This window comes from Talpa occidentalis, unplaced genomic scaffold (genome assembly GCF_014898055.3).
Source record: "Talpa occidentalis isolate TD23 unplaced genomic scaffold, MPIMG_talOcc4v2.1 talOcc4.11, whole genome shotgun sequence".
Taxonomy (NCBI): Eukaryota; Metazoa; Chordata; class Mammalia; order Eulipotyphla; family Talpidae; genus Talpa; species Talpa occidentalis.
The window spans coordinates 31,786,519-31,808,055 of record NW_023601104.1 but is presented as its reverse complement, the minus strand read 5'-3'; the positions used below and the strand labels follow the sequence as shown (position 1 = coordinate 31,808,055).

At 48.3% G+C, this 21,537-nt stretch overlaps 1 protein-coding gene across 1 annotated transcript in view; it reads right to left on the bottom strand.

Annotated features, from left to right (window-relative positions):
• The window catches only part of SMAD6 (SMAD family member 6), a 74,377-nt gene that overhangs the window by 39,557 nt on the left and 13,283 nt on the right, over positions 1 to 21,537 (bottom strand). The window contains exon 3 of the mRNA XM_037502774.2: positions 20,839 to 20,916. Within this exon, the coding sequence (XP_037358671.1) occupies positions 20,839 to 20,916 (78 nt within the window). The remainder of the gene's footprint in view (positions 1 to 20,838; positions 20,917 to 21,537) is intronic.

Below are 21,537 nucleotides of genomic sequence, written 5' to 3'. Positions count from 1 at the left end.
TTTCCATAATGGACCATACGCTTCTTTGAAAAACAAAAGCAAATTAAGTGTGTTTTAAAACTATACCAAAAAGAAGGCCTTGCCAGCTACCTCCCCTCACCCACGCCCTCACCCAGGGCCCTCAGCCCTGAATACCACAGCCTGGACCAAGGCTGCTGCATAGGGAGTTGACCTGGCTAAAGCGCTCTCTCCAGGAGGCCCTGGGGAGTCAAACACCTAATTCCAGACACTCACTGGCCACCTCTAGTGTCTGCCGGGTGGAGCAATTCACCTCAGGGTTCCAATCTACAGGCAGGTAAGGGCCTTCTAGTCCCTCAGGTAACAAGTGACAAGAGCGGGGGCCTAGGGAGGCAATGCTTGGACCCAAAGACACCATATAAATAATCCCAGCGCCCCCGTCCACAACCCTACTCAAGAAAGGTGCCCTACAAGTTGCCAAAATGTCCAGCCTACTTCCTCTACGTTTCAGCCATCTCTCTCACCTGTGCTTCTGTCCCAAATGCATCGCTGGACAAAGCAGGGTTACTGATAAATACTGGGAAGTCTGGGGAGTAGCCTGGAAAAATGGTCTTCACGTGACATCAGATGAGCTGGGCAAAAAGGAAATGTTATCCTCTAGGTCACTACATTGTGACGGCATGAAAATGTGTCCAATACAAGGCACTGAAGGGCAGAGAGGAAACAGCACAGCGGTTGTGCATGGAGCATTTTTTTGTCTGTCTTAACTTCCTGGGTTACCGTGACATTTATGTGAGACACCAGCATCCCCAATTATCATGGGGACAACATGACCAGGCCAGTGGGCACCATCACCCTACCCTGTGTGCCACTCAGAGCTGGACACCAGCAATGTCCTCCCAACCCCACCACACACCTTGGGCTGTACCCTCACATTTTCTCAGGCCCACATTCCTCACCCTCACATTGCTCGGCTCCTTGGTCCTATCTTCCCCGGAACTGTGTATCCCACAAGAATGAGAGCTGCCGGGGCAGGGGTCTGTTTCATTTATCTGTGTCCCCAGCCACTGATGTAAAATTAGCCTCTTGGTGTGTGTTTTTAACAGAATTTAATACAAAGCTTTTAAAAGCTATTCTTTTGCAAGATGAAAAGAATTCCGTGGATGGATGGTGGGCATGGGTGCACAACAATGTGAATGGACTTGAGGCCACTGAGTTATATACTTAAAAATGGCTGAAATGGCAAATTTTTATGCCGTGTGCATTTTATGTTTCACAATTTTTTGTGAAAAATCGTTCTTTTAATAGCAAAAGAACAAGTGTGTCAGGGCTCCCTCTCTTTAAATAGGGTCCTTGCTACCCCCTTCTCCCCAACCCCTCAGCCTCCCTTTCTAGGCCATGACCCATTTCAGAACAGGGGAGGCTGCGCTGGCGCTTCATGTTTATCCAGAGCAGAATTCTGGGAAGCGGAGGCTCAGCCCAGGCCGCTGGGGCCTGGCTCCAAGGCTCTGGGTTTGCCACAGGGGCCTTTTTCCACCTACCCAGGCCCAGAGCTGGCATTGCAAGACTTCCTGGCTTGCTTGCTTTTTTGTTCCCTCAAGTCATCATAAATCTGTTTACCTTTAGGCTGCATAGGGCCCAGGCTCCAGGCAAACAAACTTAAGTGCCAGTCAAGAAGAGGAGCAGCGGGAAGGGTAACCTTCCTGGGGACAACAGGGTAAAGAGGTAAAATGGCCCTTAACTCCATAGACAAAATCCTTCTCCCTCCAACCCAATGGCCCTTACCAAGCACCTCACATTGCCAGGCCCCACCATCTAAAACGGAGATGTACTGAGCTAGCAGTGGCAAGAGCATATGGGCCCCTCACTCATTCCTGTTGAGAAGTAGAGTCTCGCTCAGTCTGTGGCATAAGTCGGTGTAGGGTGGAGTGACCAGCCCTGCTCTGGGGCACAAGGCGGGCTCCAGAATGACACATGAGTTGAAACTTCAGAAGAAAGAGATTGGCCAGGTGGACCCAAACAGTCTGGCAGGACATCCAAGTAGAAGGAATAGCAAAGGCTTGGGTTGGGAAAGAGCCCAACAAGCTGGCCATTTGGGGCAGGGCCCGTGTACCAGACTGAACTTCCGGCTGCTGGTGGCGGGGAGCTGTGGGAAGATGCTGAATTGGGGAGGGTGACCAACAGGTCAGGGCTCCCTGTCTCTTCCCAGCACATTCCTGAGCCCAAGCCAGGGCAGGGGCTGTTTTATTCCTTTCCACATTTTAGACGCAATGAGAGCCAGGGTTACAGGCCCATGATGCTTGGCGCTGCTTGCCTGTTACATTCACCTGCAGAGCTTTAAAGAAGTACAGTATTAGGAGTGAGGGATGCTGTCTGGGCTGGGACCCAGGCACCAGCGATTTTTCAAAGCTACCCAGGTGATTCTACTGGGTTCTGCCATCAGGCAGCAACCTTATGAGGTCCTGTTAAGATAATGCCTCCAAAACCTTCTGTATCCATCAGGGAAGAAAAACATCAGCCCTAATTGAGTAAGAGTCTTAGCACCACCACTTATAAGGTATGTGCTCTAGATGGTGTAGTCAGGCAAAACATAAGAGGTCCAGTTAAAGTTTGAATTTCAGATCAACAAGGAATGGCTTTTTAGTATGCTATGTACTGAATATGGAGCTGGACATATGCTAAAAAACATGCTGTTTATCAGAAATTCAAGTACAACTGGACAACCAGTATTTTTATTTGCTAAGTCTGGCAGGCCTAGACCTAGTATTTCTTTACTTTTCTGAGTCTCAACTCATCTGTATCAGGGAAAGAACCCCAGTGAAAGGAGAGAGTTTGGCATAAAGCCAGCACCCAGTAGGTGGCAGTTACCTTTTTCTTATCAGAACTTTGCTTCGGTAGCTTTTCTTTTTCATTTTGAAAAATTCCCAGTATGCACCAAAAGCAGAAAGAATAGCAGAAATAAGCTCTTGCCTGCCCACGTAGTGGGTGCTGTTACATGCCATGCTGGTCCCCTTTATTCCCAGCCACTGGGAGGTTTGGGCTGCTAATGGGTCACAGACACCCTTTAATGGAGGAACTGTCCTGGGTCAGAAAATTAAAGACCCACCTCCCTTGCCCAGACTCTGTGTGCATGTGTGTGTGTGTGTGTGTGTGTGTGTGTGTGTGTGAACAGTCAGTAACAACTGACATGGCAACAAAAAGGATGAATCTTTGCCTCAAGGTGTGACCAACTCTGGTACAGTCCCTCTCCAGCACCCCTGGCTCAGGTTGAGACTAGACTCCAGCTGAGATCACATCCTTGCTGTCCCATCCTCACTTCCTTCTCCTGAGAACATGCCACCAATAAGTCACATTTGCCCAATTCCCCATCTCAGGCTCTCTTCTAAGAACCCAGCCTAAGCTAACTCTCATTCACTTTCAATAATGATCAAGATTGCTTCATTGAGTCTCTTTTATTTGTTATTTGCTTGTTTGTTTTGGCTACAGTACTTCTTATCATTTCCCCCCACATCCTTCATGATGCATGTCAAATACTATGGGCAGTTAGGTTTTGACTTCCTTCCCTGATTTCCCTCCCAAAGGGAAAGGCTCTTGTGGGGGAAAGAATCCTAAGTTCCAGTATTGCCAAGGGACTGAGATCAGAGGCCCACTGGATGAGCCCCAGGCCATCCCCCTGGCCCCAGTCCAGTCCCAGAGTATGGTGTAGCTTTGGTGGCCAGTAGGCCATAGTCACTCACTCCCACCTCTTTTGTGTGGATCAAGGGTTCTGGGACAGTGTCCCAGTGTCCCAGAGTCTAACCGTCTCTCTATCCTCAGGGTAGAATGGCAAGAAAAGGCCAAACTTTCATGCTGATCCACTGGCCTAAACCCCTGCCCCACCTTTGCCTGGACCCATTAACAAGGAGGCACAGTCCCAGAACCCACTTTCCCATGCCAAGGAGTCTGCTATGGCGAGGTAGCACAGATAGGTAAAAGGGCACACCAGCTTTTCAAACAAAAGAATTGTGGTAAAATACACATAACTTAATATTAACCACTTTAAAATGTACAATTCAGTGGCACTGAGTATATTTACAATGTTGTGTGCCCATCACCACTGTTCACTTCCAAAACTTTTTCATCACCCAGTGGAAACCCTACACCCATTAGCAGCTCCTCCCTGTCTGGGTCTCGATGGGATTCTGATAAATGAAACTTAAGGAGGCTTAATTTCTTCAGATCTGTAAAATGGGAAGACAACTCAGAGGGGTGCCATGAAAACCAAAGCCATTGGGTATTTGGTGAGCTGCTCTTGTCACTATTAAAAAGGCCAGGCTGGGGTCTCTATGGCTGAGGAGGCTCCTGCCCGCCCTTCTCTCCTCCCTACTCTGTAGCCTTCAGGTTCCTGGACTGTCTGCAGTAACCAAGTCAAGAGGAGGCTGCTTCCACCACCACCAAGCCCTCTCCCCCCGGCCCCCAGGAGGAGAGCAACTACAACAGCACTAATGGGTTCCAGTGTTTTCCCCCAGCCATGCCCAGACTTGGCTCCAAACCAAAGAATTACAAAGGCTTTTTAAGCTCCACACTTGGGGCGAGGTCAGCCAAAACCCACATTTCTAAGCATGGTGCTTTCATACTTTGAAAACAGCCAAACGTGAAACTGACCATTTCTGAGGGTCACAGCTCCCAGTGGCCTCCTGGCTGCTGGCACCTATGGTCACCTCTCTAATCTCGTCCTCCTCCTCCCCTGGCTGTGGAGGCTCCATGCTGGACTGCCATTCCCATCTAAATCAGGGTTGAGGGCCTGGATTTGGGATAGGAGTCCTGTCCTCTATCAGCTTCTATGCAACCACAAGCAAGTACTCTCCCTACCTAGTGAAATTAGGGTTCCCCAAGGGAAGGAATCAGTCTCTTTCAAATCTTCCATCTTGCAGCCTATGTGCATATGAGGCTCAGAGCTGGGAAGGACCTCTTCAGGTCATCAGATCCAGTTTTCGCAGAGGCCTTCCATTTCATAGACAGGAATCCCACTTCCAAAGGCTGAGGCAACCCATTCAGGATGCCACATCAGTCTCCATAAATAAACTCATATTGGACTATGTTAGGGGATATCATGGGGCAGAAGTAATTTATCTGAGAGTCTAGGAGAAAAAATAAATCCTCTACTTTGCAAGTCTTCCTCTGAAACATGGCACCCAACATCAAGTACCCAAGACATTAAAGTGCTATGCATACAATTTATTGTATGAATCATTTTAAAAATATAAAATTTATTTCTACATTCTAGTAATAATAAATAATTAGAAAATGTTTTACAGTAGTACCAAGAAACGTGAATTCCACTGGTATAAATTTAACACTAAAGTGCAAGATCTGTATTTTGAAAACTACAAACATCAATGAGAGAAATTCAAGATCCAAGTACATGGATATACCATATTCACAAATTGGAAGACTCAGTATGGTCAGGGTGTGGAACCTGCCCAAATTAGTATTTAAAGATTCAATGCAATTCCGATCAAAAGCCCAGCAGGATATTTTGTCATTTTGTCAAATTCAATAGCTGATTTAAAATCAATTGAAAATACAAATGCCAAGAACAGCAAAAGCAACTTTGAAAAAGAACAAAGTCAGAAGGCTTACACTCCATTTTCCAAAGCTTACTGTAAAGATACAGTAATCAAGACAGTAAAGCCAAGCGCAATATTGGTGAAATCGGGTACACACTTGGTGAAAGGACAGACACAATGACACAGAATAGAGTCCAGGAAGATAACACAAATATATGATCAAGTGAATTTTGACAAAAGGATCTGACATAATTCACAGGAGAAAGGGCAGTCATTTTGATAAATCATACTAGAACAACTGGATCTCCATATGGGAAAAAAAAATGAACCTAGACTTTTACCTCCCACTTTGATACAAAAAATATGGATTATAACCTTAAATGTAAAACTTTAAGCTATAAAACTTCTATGAAAAACATAACAAAATCTTTGTGACTTTGCGTTTGCCATTTCTGCATGTGACACGAAACACGTGAGAACAAAACGAATGGCCAATTGGACTTCAGCAAAATTAAAAACTTCTGTTCTGCAAAAGACTCCACTGGTGAAAATGAAAAGACAAGTCACAGACTGGGGGAAAATATTCACAACACGAATCTTGTAAAGGACCGGAAGCCAGCATATACAGAGAAGTCTCAAAATTCAGTAAGAAAACAATCCAATAGAGAAAACGTGCAAAGATCTGAACAGATTTTCACCAAGGAAGATATACAGATGGCAAATTAGCACATGAAAAGATGCTCAAAGTCAATAGGCATTAGGAAAATGAGATCTCACTACACATCTATTAGAATAACTCAAGTAAAAATAAACAGACCAAACCAAGTACTGCTAAAGGAGTGGAGTAAGGGAATCTCACAGCGCCAGTGTTACTACAAATTAAGCCACACAAGTTTGGAAAAGTTTGGCAATCTTTTATGAAGTTTAACCTTTATCAACCTTTAACCAGATACCCAGCAATTCTACTCCTAGGTATTTACCCAAGGGAACTGAAAACTCATGTTCACACAAAGACCTGAACACAAATTTACAACCCAAAACACTGGAAACAACTCAAAGGTCTACCCATGCAACAACATGAGAGAATCTCATAGTATTAGGAATTAAAAACAACAACAAAAAACAGTACAAACGGTGACTCACTGGATGATTACATTTGTAGGACATTGAGGAAAACGCAAAACTATAAAAGACAGAAACCTGATTGGTGGTTGCCAGCAGCTAGGGGATGGGGTAGGGGCTGACCAAAGGGGCACTAAGGAACTTTTGGGAGGTGATGAAAATGTCCCATATTTCCATTATGTGATAATGTTACATTAACTGTCCAAATTAATAGTCTAGTACACTTTCTAAAAATGTATAGATTATATCTTAATAAACCAAAACAACAAACCACATCCTGCCTCATGAGTTTGTCTTATTTCTCCAACCAATCTGTGCTATCACTGACAGAATGTGGGGGTGATTCCCCTGCAGAGAGGTAAAGTGACTTTTCCAAGGATGCAAGCCCTAGAGTCGGAAGAATCTATGTTCAAATCCAGCTTCTGCCACTTATTTTGCTTGTTGCCCTGGGCAAATTACCTCTCCTGAGTCCTCAGCTTCCTCATTTGTAAAAGAGGTGTAAGTGATTACAGAGCCTACCTTTTTGAGAATAAATGAGTTTCAGGAATAAAAAGCATGTACAGTGTACCCTATGTTTTGTGCTCAAATATTAACCATTATTATTATCACCCCTACTGCTACTGTAGTTTTGTGAAAGAACCCAGAGTGAGTTTTGGGAAATGGTTCCAAATCCTGTCTTCCTGGACAGGGTAGGCAATATCAGGTGCCAGAGTCACCAGTTTCTCGACTACCTCCCACAGGGGCAGAAGCAAACCTGGATTCAGTCTTCTTTGGGACAATGGATAAGCTAATGCTAAGTCAATCCACTCACGGAAGCAGCATAGAGAAGGAAACCACAGAAAATTCAGAAGAGAGAGTAGCTACTATGTACTGTGCAATCCTTGAAGACATCCTAGGAAAGGGAGGCTGTTAGTGAGCCTCAAATCTTAAAAAGCAGACATAATTAAATCAAAGGAAAGGAGCTATTAGGAATGGAAACCAGAAAATCCCTCTACCCTTAACTTCTCCCTTATTGTCTCTGGTAAAAGGCAGCAGGCAGTCTGTAGGAACAGCCCTGGGCCAAGGGGAGGTGCAAGCTTGACAGCAGAAAGTCTGAGACCAAGCATCAGCTGGGCACCCACATGTGTCCCCACATCTGGGCAGGAGGATCGGACGGAGGACTGGCCTGGGATCCTGGGCTTTTACTCCCCCCTCTTTTTTCCATGGACCTGAATTTGGGTTTGTCTGGGGAGTGTTTTCATAAGCCCAAGTGTTTTTCCTGCAGCCCAGGCCCGCCCCCTCCCTGCCCCTCCTGGCCAGTGAAATGCTGACAGGCTGGGCCGCCGGCCTCCTTTGATGCGCACCCTTCTGCAGACTTCAATGTTGCTGTGTGCACGGCCCCTTTAATAAGTTATTTCCGTGGAAAACCCTGGTAACTCGGTCATGAATCAAGCCTATAAACACCTCGAACCCATCAAAGCACCCAAGAAAGGGAGGGGGTGGGCAAGCAGAGAAATTCTCTTTAGGCAACTCACATACTGCTCCCTCAGAAGGGCCTGGGTGTCCAGCTATTAGGGGTCCCCACTGGGGTTAATCCAGCCCCCTGAAAAAACACAGTGACGTGTCACCCCCAAGTCCAGGGATCCAAAGCCTCGAATGACACTGCCTGTCTGTGTGTCCCGGGAACTATGCGAACATCCCAACCCAACACCCAGCAAGATTTACAGCCCAGAGAGGCAAACCCGACCGGCTGCTCCCAGGGTACAGGAATGTAATGTTTTGGCTACCGGTGAAAGGCCCAGTTTATTGGAAACACACTTCTTTTCCAATGTTTGGTTTCCTTTCACTCTTTTCTCCTCTTTGTTTTTCCCAGAGTGCACTGCACAGGGCCTTCAGAAAGGACAGAGAGCTAAAATCCTGCCTCAAGGGTAGAGGGCGGAGGCAGTAAATGGTCTAAGGGATCAAAATTCGTCCTCCATGTGGGCAGAGGCCCTGAGGAAACCCCAGGTCTAGACCAACTTCTGCTACTTGGGGACTGTGGGGTGAAGGACAGGCAGTGCCCATCTCAGGATCTCATCTGTTAAAATAGATGGAATGAGCCAAACCCCCAGAAGTATTTCTGACCCAATGCTGTGGTCTTGGACAACAGTACGGCAGAGCATGGAATAACATGGAACAACACGTGTTTAATGCACAGCCCAGAAATTCTACTCCCAGGTATAAACCCAAGAAGTCTGTCCTATGTCCACAGAAAGATTTGTTCAAGAACATTATTATAACATCAAGGGTAAGAGCCAGAAACTGGGAGCTCCCTGAATACACATAAGTAAAACATACATCAGACCAGGACAACTATGGTGTGTATACAGAGGATATTACCCAGCAATGAACGAATGAGCACAGAGTTGACAACAATCTGGAGGAACCCCTATTGAGTGAAAGAGCCCACAGGGCTGGTGGGGGACAGAGGCAGGGGCAGAGAGTGGGGGAAGTGGGTGGTTAAATGTTACAAACTTCCAGTTATAAGATTATAAAGTCCTGGGGATATAATGTGCAGCGATGATGAGTAGAGTTGGCAATAATTATGTATTTGAAAGTTGCTATGAGAACATACTGATCTTCAAAATTGTCATCACACTGGAAAAAGTGTAACTGTGAGATGATGGGTGCTACTAATTGTGGTCATCATTTGGCAATCAATATATACATATATTCAATCACTACACTGTATGCTTGAAAAGAATACCAATGTTGTATGTTAATTATATCTCGAGAAAAAAAAGTCTATAGCTTCCATTTGCACAAAGTTCAAAAACAAGAAAACCAACGTGCAGAGTCAAGATGGAGCTCAGTCCCCCATGGGGGGTGTGGGAGTGACAAGCTGGGACTGAGAGGCCCCGTTCTGTTTCAAGATCTGGGCTGTAATTACACAAATATGGCCAGTTTGGGAAATTTTTTCACTTGTGATGCATCTGCTTTTTACACACATGATATGCCAATAAAGCATTCACATTAAACAAACAAAAAAACCCTCTACACTCTTGGGCCATACAAACCTATTCTCCAAGGCAAAGATGAACCCAAATATCAATCAAAAGTATTTCTGAGACACCCAGCAGTGGTCCACCAAAGAAAAATGTCAAGCCTGCCCTGAAGTGGCATTCAAGGCCCTCATGTCTCACTACGCTGCCAGGATTGCTCCCCTGCCCAGGAGAAGCATCTTCACACCACAGTGCCTTTGCCCAGCAGCTACCTACAGCTGAGGTCCCCTTTCCCTCTCAGCCTGGTGCAACCCTTGCCTCCCTCAGGTCCAGCCGCCTCCCAGCATCCCTGCAGCTGCCCCAGGCAGTGGCCATCGCCCAGCCCACAAGTTCATTCAGGCAAGAGCATCTGCCTTGCCTCACCAAGGTCAGATCAGATCCCAAGTTTCCTGAGAAGGCCCCACCTTGGCTATCTTCTCCATGCAATCCGATCCCTCATGCTAATACTTGATCACTACTTCACTTAATTGCATTCACTGAAAATAAAGTGTGTGCAGGCACAATGCTCCCATAATCCAGGTGGGCCAAGGCATCTTGTAAGATGTTGCCAAGTCCCTGTAAGAGGTGGAGTCAGGCAAGGTTGCCAAAGGGAAACTAAGGGATAGAGATGGCAGGTCTGGCCCCTAAAGCCCAAGCTTCTCACCCCTGCCTTTGGGTGCCGAGTACCCATCATCTATGCCCATCACGCCACACTCTACTCCAAGGTCAGAAGCAGGACTGAGCAGAACTGAATGGCTTTTTTTAAAGATTTATTTATTTATGCATACAGGCCAGAGGTGCAGCGGGTAAGAGGATTCACCAGAGAATGGGGAGAAGAACAGGCAGATCTACTGAAATACACTGCTGAGGGGAGCAGTGGGAGAGGCAGGAGAGGTCTGCTGCACCATGTGGGCTGCCCCCTGGCCAGCCAGGGATCGAACTCATGCCACCATGGCCAACATAGCTTGATAGTACTGTCCTTAACCCCTGCGCCACCAGGGAGGCCCCCTGGCTTTTTGTTTTGTAAAGCTGTTCTGACCCAAGGGAGATGTCAAGACCACAAGGAGGGTATTGGGACCTGGGCGGGGCTGCCCCCAGCCTTCATGAACAGAGAACCCCCTTCCTGCAGGAGATGAAAACCACAACGTCCTCACAAAGGAGCTGGTCAGATGCTGGCCCTAGCTCAGGTCATGTCAACCACCTCCACACTTAACTTTCTAGCCTGAAAATTGAAAGTTACACACCCCCTTTAGCCCCCATGGTGAGAATCAAATATGTACAGCGCCTGGTGACCTCCTTGGTACTCTCATACCAAAGCCATCAAGACATTGGGAAAGACAAATCCCATCACCACCAAAGGGAGGGTGGCTGGGACCTGAGGGTGGAGTTAAGCAGCCAGGTTGGGTATAAAAACCAAACACGTGGGCCTTGGGGGGGCTCGCTGTCGCTCGCCTCCTGGCTTCACGGCTCCTGGCTCGCGGCCAGCTCTCAGAGCGCCGTTTTGGGATTCCTGATAGGCGGATCGGGTAGGACTCATTTAAAACTTTGTCTCCCACTTTTCTCCCTGAGCTGTACATTTCCTCATTTCCCCTTCCCTTGTAAATAAACCTTTTATTAACCTTTCGCGTGTGCCTGCAGTAGAGCATTGATAAGTCCTTTAAAGCACGCGGGTGAGGACCCAGTCAGGCACCCCGTTTTGTATCGGGGTTGCTCTACAACAATACCACTAACCCTCAAACACACATGGCAGCTGAAAGCACTCAAGCCAGGGAGACCCAGAACCGAGGGACATACTCCCTGGACCCAATGCCAGGTCCAGCCTTCTCTTCAGCAGCTCTGTGGTTTTCCGGAAACCACACATCTATTCTGGGCCTCAGTTTCTGCCCTGCTGGATGGCAGGATAGGCAAGGTCACTCCCAGGACTACTGTCAAGGTCAAAGAAGAAAGGATATGTGATCCCATCCCCAGAAGTAATCAGTGCAGGCTAGGCCCTCCTGCCTTGAGGGGAAGCTGGCTTGGATGTACTAGGTCTTGTCTAGGTCCATCTAGATCTAGATTCCCAGGCCCAGCTTCCTATCAGAATGATCTGAGGAACTGAAAGAAAACCTGATGTTTAGTCCCACCCCAACCATTTCTGAAATGAGATCTGAACATTTTACAGTCACTTCTGAGGACTCTAATGTACAAAGAGAGTAATAAAACAATGAGTTCGAACAAATGACCCATTTTACAGATAGAGAAGGTGGGTGGAAGCAGTTCAAGACCACCAGCAAAAAGTGAGAGTTAGGACACCCCAAGCAGGTATAGCACCACGTTTAGAAGTGGGTGCCCCTGGGGCTCACCCTGGCCTTTGCCCTATAAAAGAGAGGGCAGGCGCTGGGCAGCCGGGCAGGAGACAGAGCTCTGTTTCCCCAGGGGTTTGGGCCTCTCATCCTCCTCAGGTCCTCTCCCAGGTCTAAGAGCAAAGGAAATTCAGAGGCTGGGCTCTCCCCCAGCCCAATCAGGGTGTTCCTGGGCATGAGAAGATGAGCTCAGAGAGATCACGGCCTCTCTACGAAACATGCTTTCTGAGGGGCCCTTGAGAATCACTAACAAAATCCCTATATCTGTTAGGGGGAAAGAATGTCCTAAACCTTTTATTAACCTTTCGTGTGTGCCTGCAGTAGAGTATTGATAAGTCCTTTTAAGCGCGCGGGTGAGGACCCACAGCCAGGCACCCCATTTTGTATCGGGGCTGCCCTATAACATATCTACTGCCCAACAGGCCCTGAGCCAGGTGCTAGGTGGTGAAGGCCTGTGTCCCACCTTCAGAGAACAGCGTGGAATCCTGCCTTTGGAAACAGTGGGTGTCCCCTCTTCTTTGACCCTGACCCTGCACCTTCTGTGCCCAGCGGGGCAGAACTTGTGCCCCAGAACACATGTGTGGTTTCTGGAAGACCACCCGGCTGCTGAGGGGAAGGCAGGGACCGGACAGTGGGTCCAGGGAGTGTGGCCCTCAGTGAATGGGGGGGCTGAGGAAGATTTTGCAGTTTGGGGACCCCCTGGGGCACACACACACTGAGGGGGTGAGAAGACAGTCTATCTACAGAGGTGCTTACTGGGAGCCCCATTTCACCCCACTCAGCCTAAGAGGCCAGAGCTGGAACCTGAACAACTGCACCCTGTATCCCTGTCCCTCTCCTAGCATTTCCCACTAACCACATGTGCCCAGCAAAGCCCCTCCTCCCAACTGATTTCCAGGGCTGCTGAGGAAACCTGCAGTGCCCAGTCCAGCCCAGCCCCCACTTCAGACTGTGATCGAACCCCGGCCCCCACCTGGCACTGAAGGTCCGACAGCCCAGCTTCTCCTGGCTCTGTCCAGGTCGGCACAGTCCAGGACGATTCATGGCTCCCAGGCTCCCACCACTCCTTTTAAAGATCAATTAAAGTCTCAGCAATGATTCACCTTGCAGTCTGGGGTGGTGGCTTTGATGTCCGCTCCAGACATGAGACCTCCATTTTTCCAAACCCAGAAAAGTCTACCACGGGTAGAGGGTAGCATGCCTCCTTCAGGCCAGAGGATCCTTACCTTCTTCTGGCTGTGGGGGGAGTGGAGGGGTGGGGAAAGAGAAGAGGGGGGCAAGCCAGCCCTGCAGGGGGCAGAGGGTGCTCTTGGGGAGAAGGCCCAAGAACACCAGGAATTCTTTCCACAAAGGGCAACTGGAAAAGTGATGCATCTCTGTTGCCCTCAACGGCCCAGGGCCATGGAGGGAGAATGTTTAATATAAAAACATCTGACAAAGTACCTTCAGGATATATTTTCTGCATCAAAGAAGGAGCTCTTGGCAACAGACACTTTACCCTGACAAGGAAACTTTTGAGCATGGCTCCCGATTGTTACAGACGCCCAGGGAAAGCATGCCAGCAGGGATAGGAGGAGGGCGAGCCATGGGGCCAGGCAGACAGCTGGTTGTGATTAGGCTGGATGTAACCAAGTGAATTTTCTGGAATTTCAGGTCTCCTCGGAAAAGCTGCTGGTTCCTCCGGTGATGTAGGCAGCCTGAGGCACAGGGAGAGGTAGGGTCCATCTGCTTCTGGCTCAAGCAGTCCCAGACTGGCACAGGACTCCCCCTGGGCCCAGCAGCCTTCTCTAAGAAGCTGGTTTACCTACCATCTCCCTGGCCATTCATTTATTTACCCAGCAACCATCCTATGAAGAAAGCTGCTCTGGGGCCTGGTGTCAATTGTTCATCTAAATCTCAAGAACCCAGGGACACAGAAGCCCCAGAATTACAAGGACCATGTAAGCCCTGCACCTTCCAAGGGGCTGAGAGGGCACCATGCCCAACACTGGGGAACTAACAGAGGTCAAACTGCCTGGGCTCTGATCCCTGCTCTACGGCTTTCCAGCTGCGGGACCCGAAGCAAGTTACTTAACCTCTCTGGGTCTCAGTTTCCTGCTTCTGAACTTCAATAATAAAAGTGGCTACCAGATAGAGCTGTTGGCAGGAATCTGTGAAAAAAAATGTCTAAGGCACTTAAGAGTACCTGGCACAGAGGTGAGTTACCTGTGATTATTAAATGTATTATGATCTTTCTGTCTATATGCTTCTCTTTCTCTCGATCTCTTGATCACAAGCAAAAATTCATTCGTGGGGCCTCCCTGGTGGCTCAAGGGGTTAAGACACAACCTATGAAGCTATCCACAGCCACTGCAGCATGAGTTTGATCCCTGGCCAGGGAGCTGACCCACATGGCACAACAGACCTCTCCTGACTCACCTGCTGCTTCCCTCAGCAGTGTATTTCAGTTGATCTGCCTGTTCTGTTTCCCACTCTGTCTCTGGTGAATCCCCTCACCCTCCCACACCCAGTTCTTGTATGCAAAAACAAATAAATCTTTTTAAAAAAAAATTCATTCATTCATTTATTCCACAATGGCCTCCTGCTATGGAGGTCCTATGCTGGACTTCAGACAAGGTCCAGAGCCCCTTAAGGATCAGTATACCCATCATCCCCTGGACCCAGTGACCACAAATCCTCTGCTCCAGCCCTTTCCTCCAGATTCATGTTTTCCTATTCGCCCTGTGTCTCACATATTAACTTTCTAGACACAAACTCTTAGAACACAAAGTGCTACTGCACACCTCCCTGCTTTTGCACAGCTATTCCTTCCATCTGATAGATTATCTACATCCTGGTAAACGCCTAGTAATTCCACAAAACCCAACTCGGAATCACTTTCTCCCTGAAGTTTTCCTTGAACACCCCCATTTTACCCCAACAGAGTCACCTGTTCTAGACACACTGCTGGTACTAAACTTGTCCACAACTCCACGGCACTCAGCACGATCCTTGTTGACCAGACCATCAGCAACTCAAGGAGATGTTCCAGGCTTTCACCTTTTTTACCACCTGCCACTGGTGAGTAGTAGGTTCTTAATACATGTTCAATACATTGACTCATCACACAAAAGTGGGTGATAGTCAGGAAACATACCAGTCCCAGGGTCCTTGTCAGGAGCCCAGCAGGGTAAAAAGCTGTGTGATCTTTGGTGAGTCAATCACACTCTCTGGGCCTTGGATTTATCATTGATCAAGTGTATCACCAGTCTAGTTCCCAAGCTTTAGTGCTCTGGAATGAGAGCGGGAGAGAGGGGGAGGGGCGGAAAGGGGGGTGGGGAGAGGGAGAGAGAGAGAGAGAGAGAGTGTGTGTGTGTGTGTGTGTGTGTGTCTAACCCCTTCCCTCTGTAGGCCAGAAATACCAGCTCTCTGCCCAAACCTTCTAAGGCCCAGAACCTATGATTCCCCCAACATGGAACACATCAGCATTATAGCCTATGGTCCCAATGTACAACAAAGATCAAAGCCGTGAGAAGCCTGCCTGAAGCTCCACAGTGGGTAAAGGGCAAAGCCAAACCGGAAACCTATTCTGGATATGACAAACTAATCCTGGCCTGGGAACTCTCCATCAGTCCTACAATCTATCCACAATCTCCAGACTGGAGCCTGACTCCAGTATAGGCCCAGGGGGCACAGGCCACACCCAAGGGACTCCTCTTGGGGATCAGATCCTTGGGGACCGATCTAGGTTCAAGTCCAATAGTGTGAGGGCACCATCTGCCCCCATCTCCAGGTAAAACCTCCTTTCTGCTGTCCAAAGCCAACGGAAGCCCCCTTTGCAGCTAAAACTTCACCCCTTGCCCTCCTGTTCTCTCTTCGGCATGCCCAAATTCACAGGTCATGTGACAAGATTGGGCACCATCAAGTGACAGCCATGTCATCCAGGTCTTACCTCTTACCAGGTGTGACAAGTCACTGAATTGGCCACTAACCTGAATGCTCTGTAAATTATTGTACAAGGATTTTTAAAAATATGATTATCCAGGCCCTGGCCTCCCCGCCTCATCTCCCACCAATACCTAATGCTTTGCTTCCCAGTCCTCTAAACTCCTTTGGTTTCTCAACATCAGATTGTTTTCACACCTCTAGGCCTTCTACGTGGAAGATGTCACCCCCAATCTTGGCTCTTGGTAGACCCCCATTTGTCCTGTAAAACCCAACTTGGATATTACCTCTTTCAGGAAGTCTTCCTGGGTGGCCTCCCCACCACACCAAGAGTCTAACACTAATCCCTTCTTCCTCTTATACCATTTCTCATTATTATCTGTCTGTGAGGACCTGGAGGGTAGAGATGCTATGACTTTTATCTGTGTCCCCACCCTAAACACAGAGCCCCTCACACTATAATGACCACACCTACCATGTGCCACATGCCATGTGCCAAGCCTTAGCTGACTGACAGACATGATCTCAGTTAGCCCTCACCACAGAGAAATGTTGTGGCTAATGGTGCAGAGTGGTTAATGGTGCCCCAAACTCACACAACCAGAAAATGTCAGTCCAGGACTTGTATCCTAGGCCCACTGATGCAGAGTCCACATTCTTCAGTCCACCGGGCTATAGAGGCTAAGCACAGGCTAACTGGACTAAGTGAACTGAGCACCTCTGAGAATGTGGAGCTGCCGGCTCTGTGTCAGATGGGGGCATTCAAGGACAGCAGAGCTGGGCCCTAGAATCAGGAAGCAGCCGTTAACAATACCACACCATCATACTCCTCTTCCGGCTTCTGTAGGCACTGATGATGAATATTAGATAGTACGAGGCTGCAAGTCAAAAGGGTGACTCTTCAAGGACCACTGAGAGAAGAGATGGCAGGTGGGCTGACAGCACCGACCCACCTAAGCTGTGACATGGCTTCACCAGCCGATGCTTGCTGTGTGGCTCTCAGTCACTCTTCTGACTTCTCTGAGCCTCTATTTCCAAACATTTAACAAACAGAATGCAAGAACCATAGAGAATGATCTGTGCTCTCAAGGAGCATACAGTCTAGTTGAGAAGGAAACACACCCACATTCAGCTGAGCCCCTAACTCTGTGTGGTCCTGCACAGTTCCCTTGCTACCCCAGGTTTTCTCTTTAAAATGAGGGTCAGAGTCATCTCCCCGCACACACCCCCACCACACTGGCACAGCTTTTAAGAAACCAACAACGAGTATACACATACTAGTATATACATCCAAAATACTAGTATATATATCCAAAGTCAAAATGTTCCCATGACAGGCAGCTGACACCATACTTGGCACATGGTAGGTGCTGAACAGAGCACTTAAACAGTTATCCAACAGGTACTAGATTAAGATAGCAGAGGGGTGTCACTGATTCCTAAAGAAGCCAGTGTTCCGCCCCTGGTCCCATTGTATGAACTAAGGCTGGCATAGCTTGTAAAGCAGCCCTGCCACTTCAGGCTATCCTTAGCTCACTGAGCACCCAGCACTGAGCCTGACTTGACTGCTCCTTCTCTCACCCAGGGCAAAAACTTCCTGTGTCATGTAGAATCTATTCTTCTAGCCTAGAGCCCAGTATGCCCTGCCTCCCCCCCCCCCACCAGCCTCCCCTCTGAATGGCCATTTCCATGTGGTCCTTCATCTGGCATTTCATTGATTTATAGCATATTCTGCCTTTAAATCACCTATCAGTCACTCACACCTTAGTGTAAATTTAATTTTGCTTTCCTCCCCAAACTGAACTGAAATCAAGGGAAGGGGAAAAGGGAGAAAATGTTACAAAGAGGAAAAGGATGGTTTCAGAGAGCTTTAGTCAGTCAAGGGGCAGCACTGCAAGCTCTGAGTTAGATGAGAAAACCAGAGAATCAAGCTTCTGAAGAGGTTCCAAGTGGGACTTTCAGGTTTTCAATTATACCCAAATCCCACTGAAGACTCAGTGTAAAGGTCTTAAATTGTAGGGGAAGCCCTCCCACTGGAGTGATCTTGGTAAAGTCATATGCCCCATCTGACCTTCTGCTTTCTCCCATGTGTAGTGGGCATCGTGTATCTAAATTTAGAGCTGATGCAGAGATCAGATGAGCATGTTCTGTCAACCGTTCCACAGAAAGCTGAAACAAGATAATCTCCTGTCCTGCTGCCCCCAACCCTGCCCACCCACATGTCCCTGCCTGCCCTGGCTGTGACTGAGCCTCAAAATCCCCACCATTCCCCAAAGTGGCCTCAACAGCAGGACAGGAAAATGCAGCAGAGACCTTGGAGCTGGATAAAAATAGCCAGCTCCAGGCCGGGCACTGGAATTGTCATTGTGGGAGACAAACAAGGGCGGTCTCCATCCCGGGACTGCAGACACCCTGCTCCAACACAAGGCTAGTCCTGAGACACTGAGAGGGGCCAGGGTCTTGGGCACAACAGCCCCTCAGAATCCAGGGAGGCAGAGGGGACTGGGCAAGATGGCTGGTGTGGTCTCTGGACATCGGTGAAGTCTGCCTGTTGATGATGCCAATATGCACAGAGCCCCATGCCTCCTATCAGCTCCCAACCCCATCCCTGGCACTTAAATTGGGACAGGTTGCCCCCAAGTTTTGATTACTCTACCTCCATTGCCCTGGTCACCACCCGGTCTGAATTCAAGAAGCAAGTGGAGACACGCTTGCTGTGGAACACTAGGTGGGAACACTATCCTCTCCCAGGATAGGAGAGTGGGTAATCACATCCCAAACCTACCACTTACAAAAATTCAGGAATTTGAACAGTTAGCACCAGAGAGATGCCTGCTTCCTCACCTCTAAAAAAAAAAATCAGGGAATCCTATCTGTCTTACTTGGTTGTGGTCAGGAGTCAATGAGATAGAGGACCAGCACTTAGTAAGTGCTAAGTAGTGTCAATTAATGTCAACTGTTGTCAGGAGCTGTAATAGTATTATCTTTATTTGAAGGCCAAATGCCCAGCTTGGCATCATACTCTCTATTCACCTTTCTGAACTCAAGTCCCGCCTGTCCCCTCCCTTCATTCCATCTTGGCAGGATGACTTTGGTCACCCCTCTGGTCTTATCCTTACTCCATAGGGCCTCCCTCCTTGGGCCTGTGCAATGTGGCAGCCACCAAGGCCCTAAGTCTGTGAGCTCCCAGGAGGCAGGTACTCAGATCACCACTGGTCCTCAGATCCCCACAGCACAAATAGGTGAGAAAAGCTGAACAGTGAGCTCCCAGAGTGGCAGAGGGACAAGTGAGGCCCCCAGAAAGGGCCTGGATAACCACAAAGGTAATAGCCCCACTTGCCTACTAAGGTGACCAGGAACTCAGACCAAAGCCCACCAGACGTCATTCATTCTCCGTGCCCTAGGAAATGCCAAATTACCTCCCCAGTCCCTTCAGTCCCTTAGAATTCCAAGCCGCTGCAAGCCAAATTTTCTCCTAAGAACCTCACAGTCCTTGTCCACAGTAGAGCAGCAAGGACCTTCTCACAAGCCAGTCACTAAGACTCCTGGGCCCCTGGAGGGAAGTCCCAAACACAGGACCACTGGGACCCAAAGGCAGCTGAACCTAATGGGCCCAGGGCCTCTGGAGCCCTCCCAGATTGGGGGAGGAACTACTGCAAATATTCCAGGGTCTGTTGCTCCCCCCCGAGTTACACACCAGGCTTGCTTCGGGATGACCAAGATCAAAAGAGACTATATCTTCAAACCCCATGAAACTGGAAGGCACCTCCACACACGAGACTTTCCACTACTAACAATAGAGAGAAGGGGATGTCAGACAATCACCTGTCCATCCAGATAGCCTATGCCAATGCTCTCCATCTACATTAAATACACTCTGGGGGCCTCTCTGGTGGTGCAAGAGGTTAAATCTCAGCACTACGAAGCTATCCACAGCCATTGCAGCATGAGTTCAATCTCCACCCAGGAAGCTACCCACATGGCACAGCAGACCTTTCCTGCTGCTCCCCTCAGCAGTGTATTTCAGTCTATCTACCTGTTCTGCTCCCTGCTCTGTCTCTGGTGAATCCTCTTACCTCCTGCACCTCTGGCCTGCACCCCAGCAATTGTATGCAAAAATAAATAAATCTTTAAAATAAATAAATAAATACACTCTGGGGGCTGGACTTCACATGGCTATCCAGCCATGCCCAGTAGGAAGCACAGATGTTGACACCCTCCCAGCACAGAGCCAGGCCACAAGCTGTCTTCATAGGATACCCCCACCCACCATTATTCCAAAGGACCCTTCTGGCCCTCAATAGCCCCAAATCACCATCAACCTCTCATTTCTTACAGAAAACTTGATTAAGGTAGACCCCAGAGTGTGAATGGCCAGCTCTTAATTGCAGAGAATGGGAGGCCCCAAGCCAGGGTTCTCTCTGCTTCCAAGCCCAGCCATCACTGAACAGGGAGAGACAGGGAAACCTCTGGCCTTTGGCAAACCCCTGTCCTGCCAGACCCTCCCCCAAACTCCTTCTACTCACTCTACCCCCTTCTTCTGACCCTTCACTTCAGTACTTCCCCAGACCAGGGACAGGAAGATAAAAATGCATTCAAACACATCCATTTTGCTGCCTCTTGGCAGCTGGGAAAAGAGGAACCCTTGCTAAAATGAGGGTTGGAGAGTTGTGCTGGGCTTTGATCCATGACAGGCAACTGGTGAAAGGGCGGATCAGGCGGCACTTTAAAAGTTACCATCCTCAGGTCTCATTCATACCAACTGTTCTTAATAATCCCAAGAACACCAGCGATGCACACACTGGCAGTCTTCCCCTCCAGGGGGTGGGAGAAAAAGGGAAAAGAAAAGAGGGGGAATTAAATGACCTTCGTCAATGCCCCCCACAACCTGCCCCTTCCATACAGTGCAACATGACAGCAATGCAAATGGGGAAAAATGCCAACCTGAGAATTCACCCGGCGCAGTGATGAGGGAGTTGGTGGCCTCCGTTTCAGTGTAAGACAATGTGGAATCAGATAGATCTATGGAAGGAAAGAGAGAAAATTTAGTTGGCTGTGGGGTGCTTCCTTTTTCCTCCTTCTCCAACATCTATGTGTGTGTGTGTGCACACATGTGTATGTGTTCACAAAGGGCACTGCGCACCTCCTAACTTTCTGGTACCACCTTGCAACCCTGTCCCATGACCTCACGAGACCAGGCCAGCCAGCCCTGGGACTCTTCTGGAAAATGCTGACTGCTGTGCCCTGGCACCTTAGTTTCAATTGCCCTGACCACAGAAATAACCCAAGTTCAGGGGACCCAGCAAGTCGCAACTTGGAGCCTCCTTGGGTAAGGTTAAATTAAGCCCCTAAACAATTCATAGTTGCTGTACTTAATTACAACCATTAAAATTCTTGAAGTTGTTCCTTCTTGCTTCCTTCCTTCCTTCCTTCCTTCCTTCCTCCGGCTGGTGCTGGGGAAACTGTTTTAACAAGTTACCAGCCATCCTTTCTCTGTCCCGCTTACACCCCTCTAATTAAGGGCTCAAGCATTTGCTCCCAGATTAACTTTTTTTTCTCTCTCCCCTCCTCCACTCCCTAACATCCAAACCCACTCAAAGAACAACTTTCAATGCCTGGACTTTTTTTTTTTTTTAAGTAGTT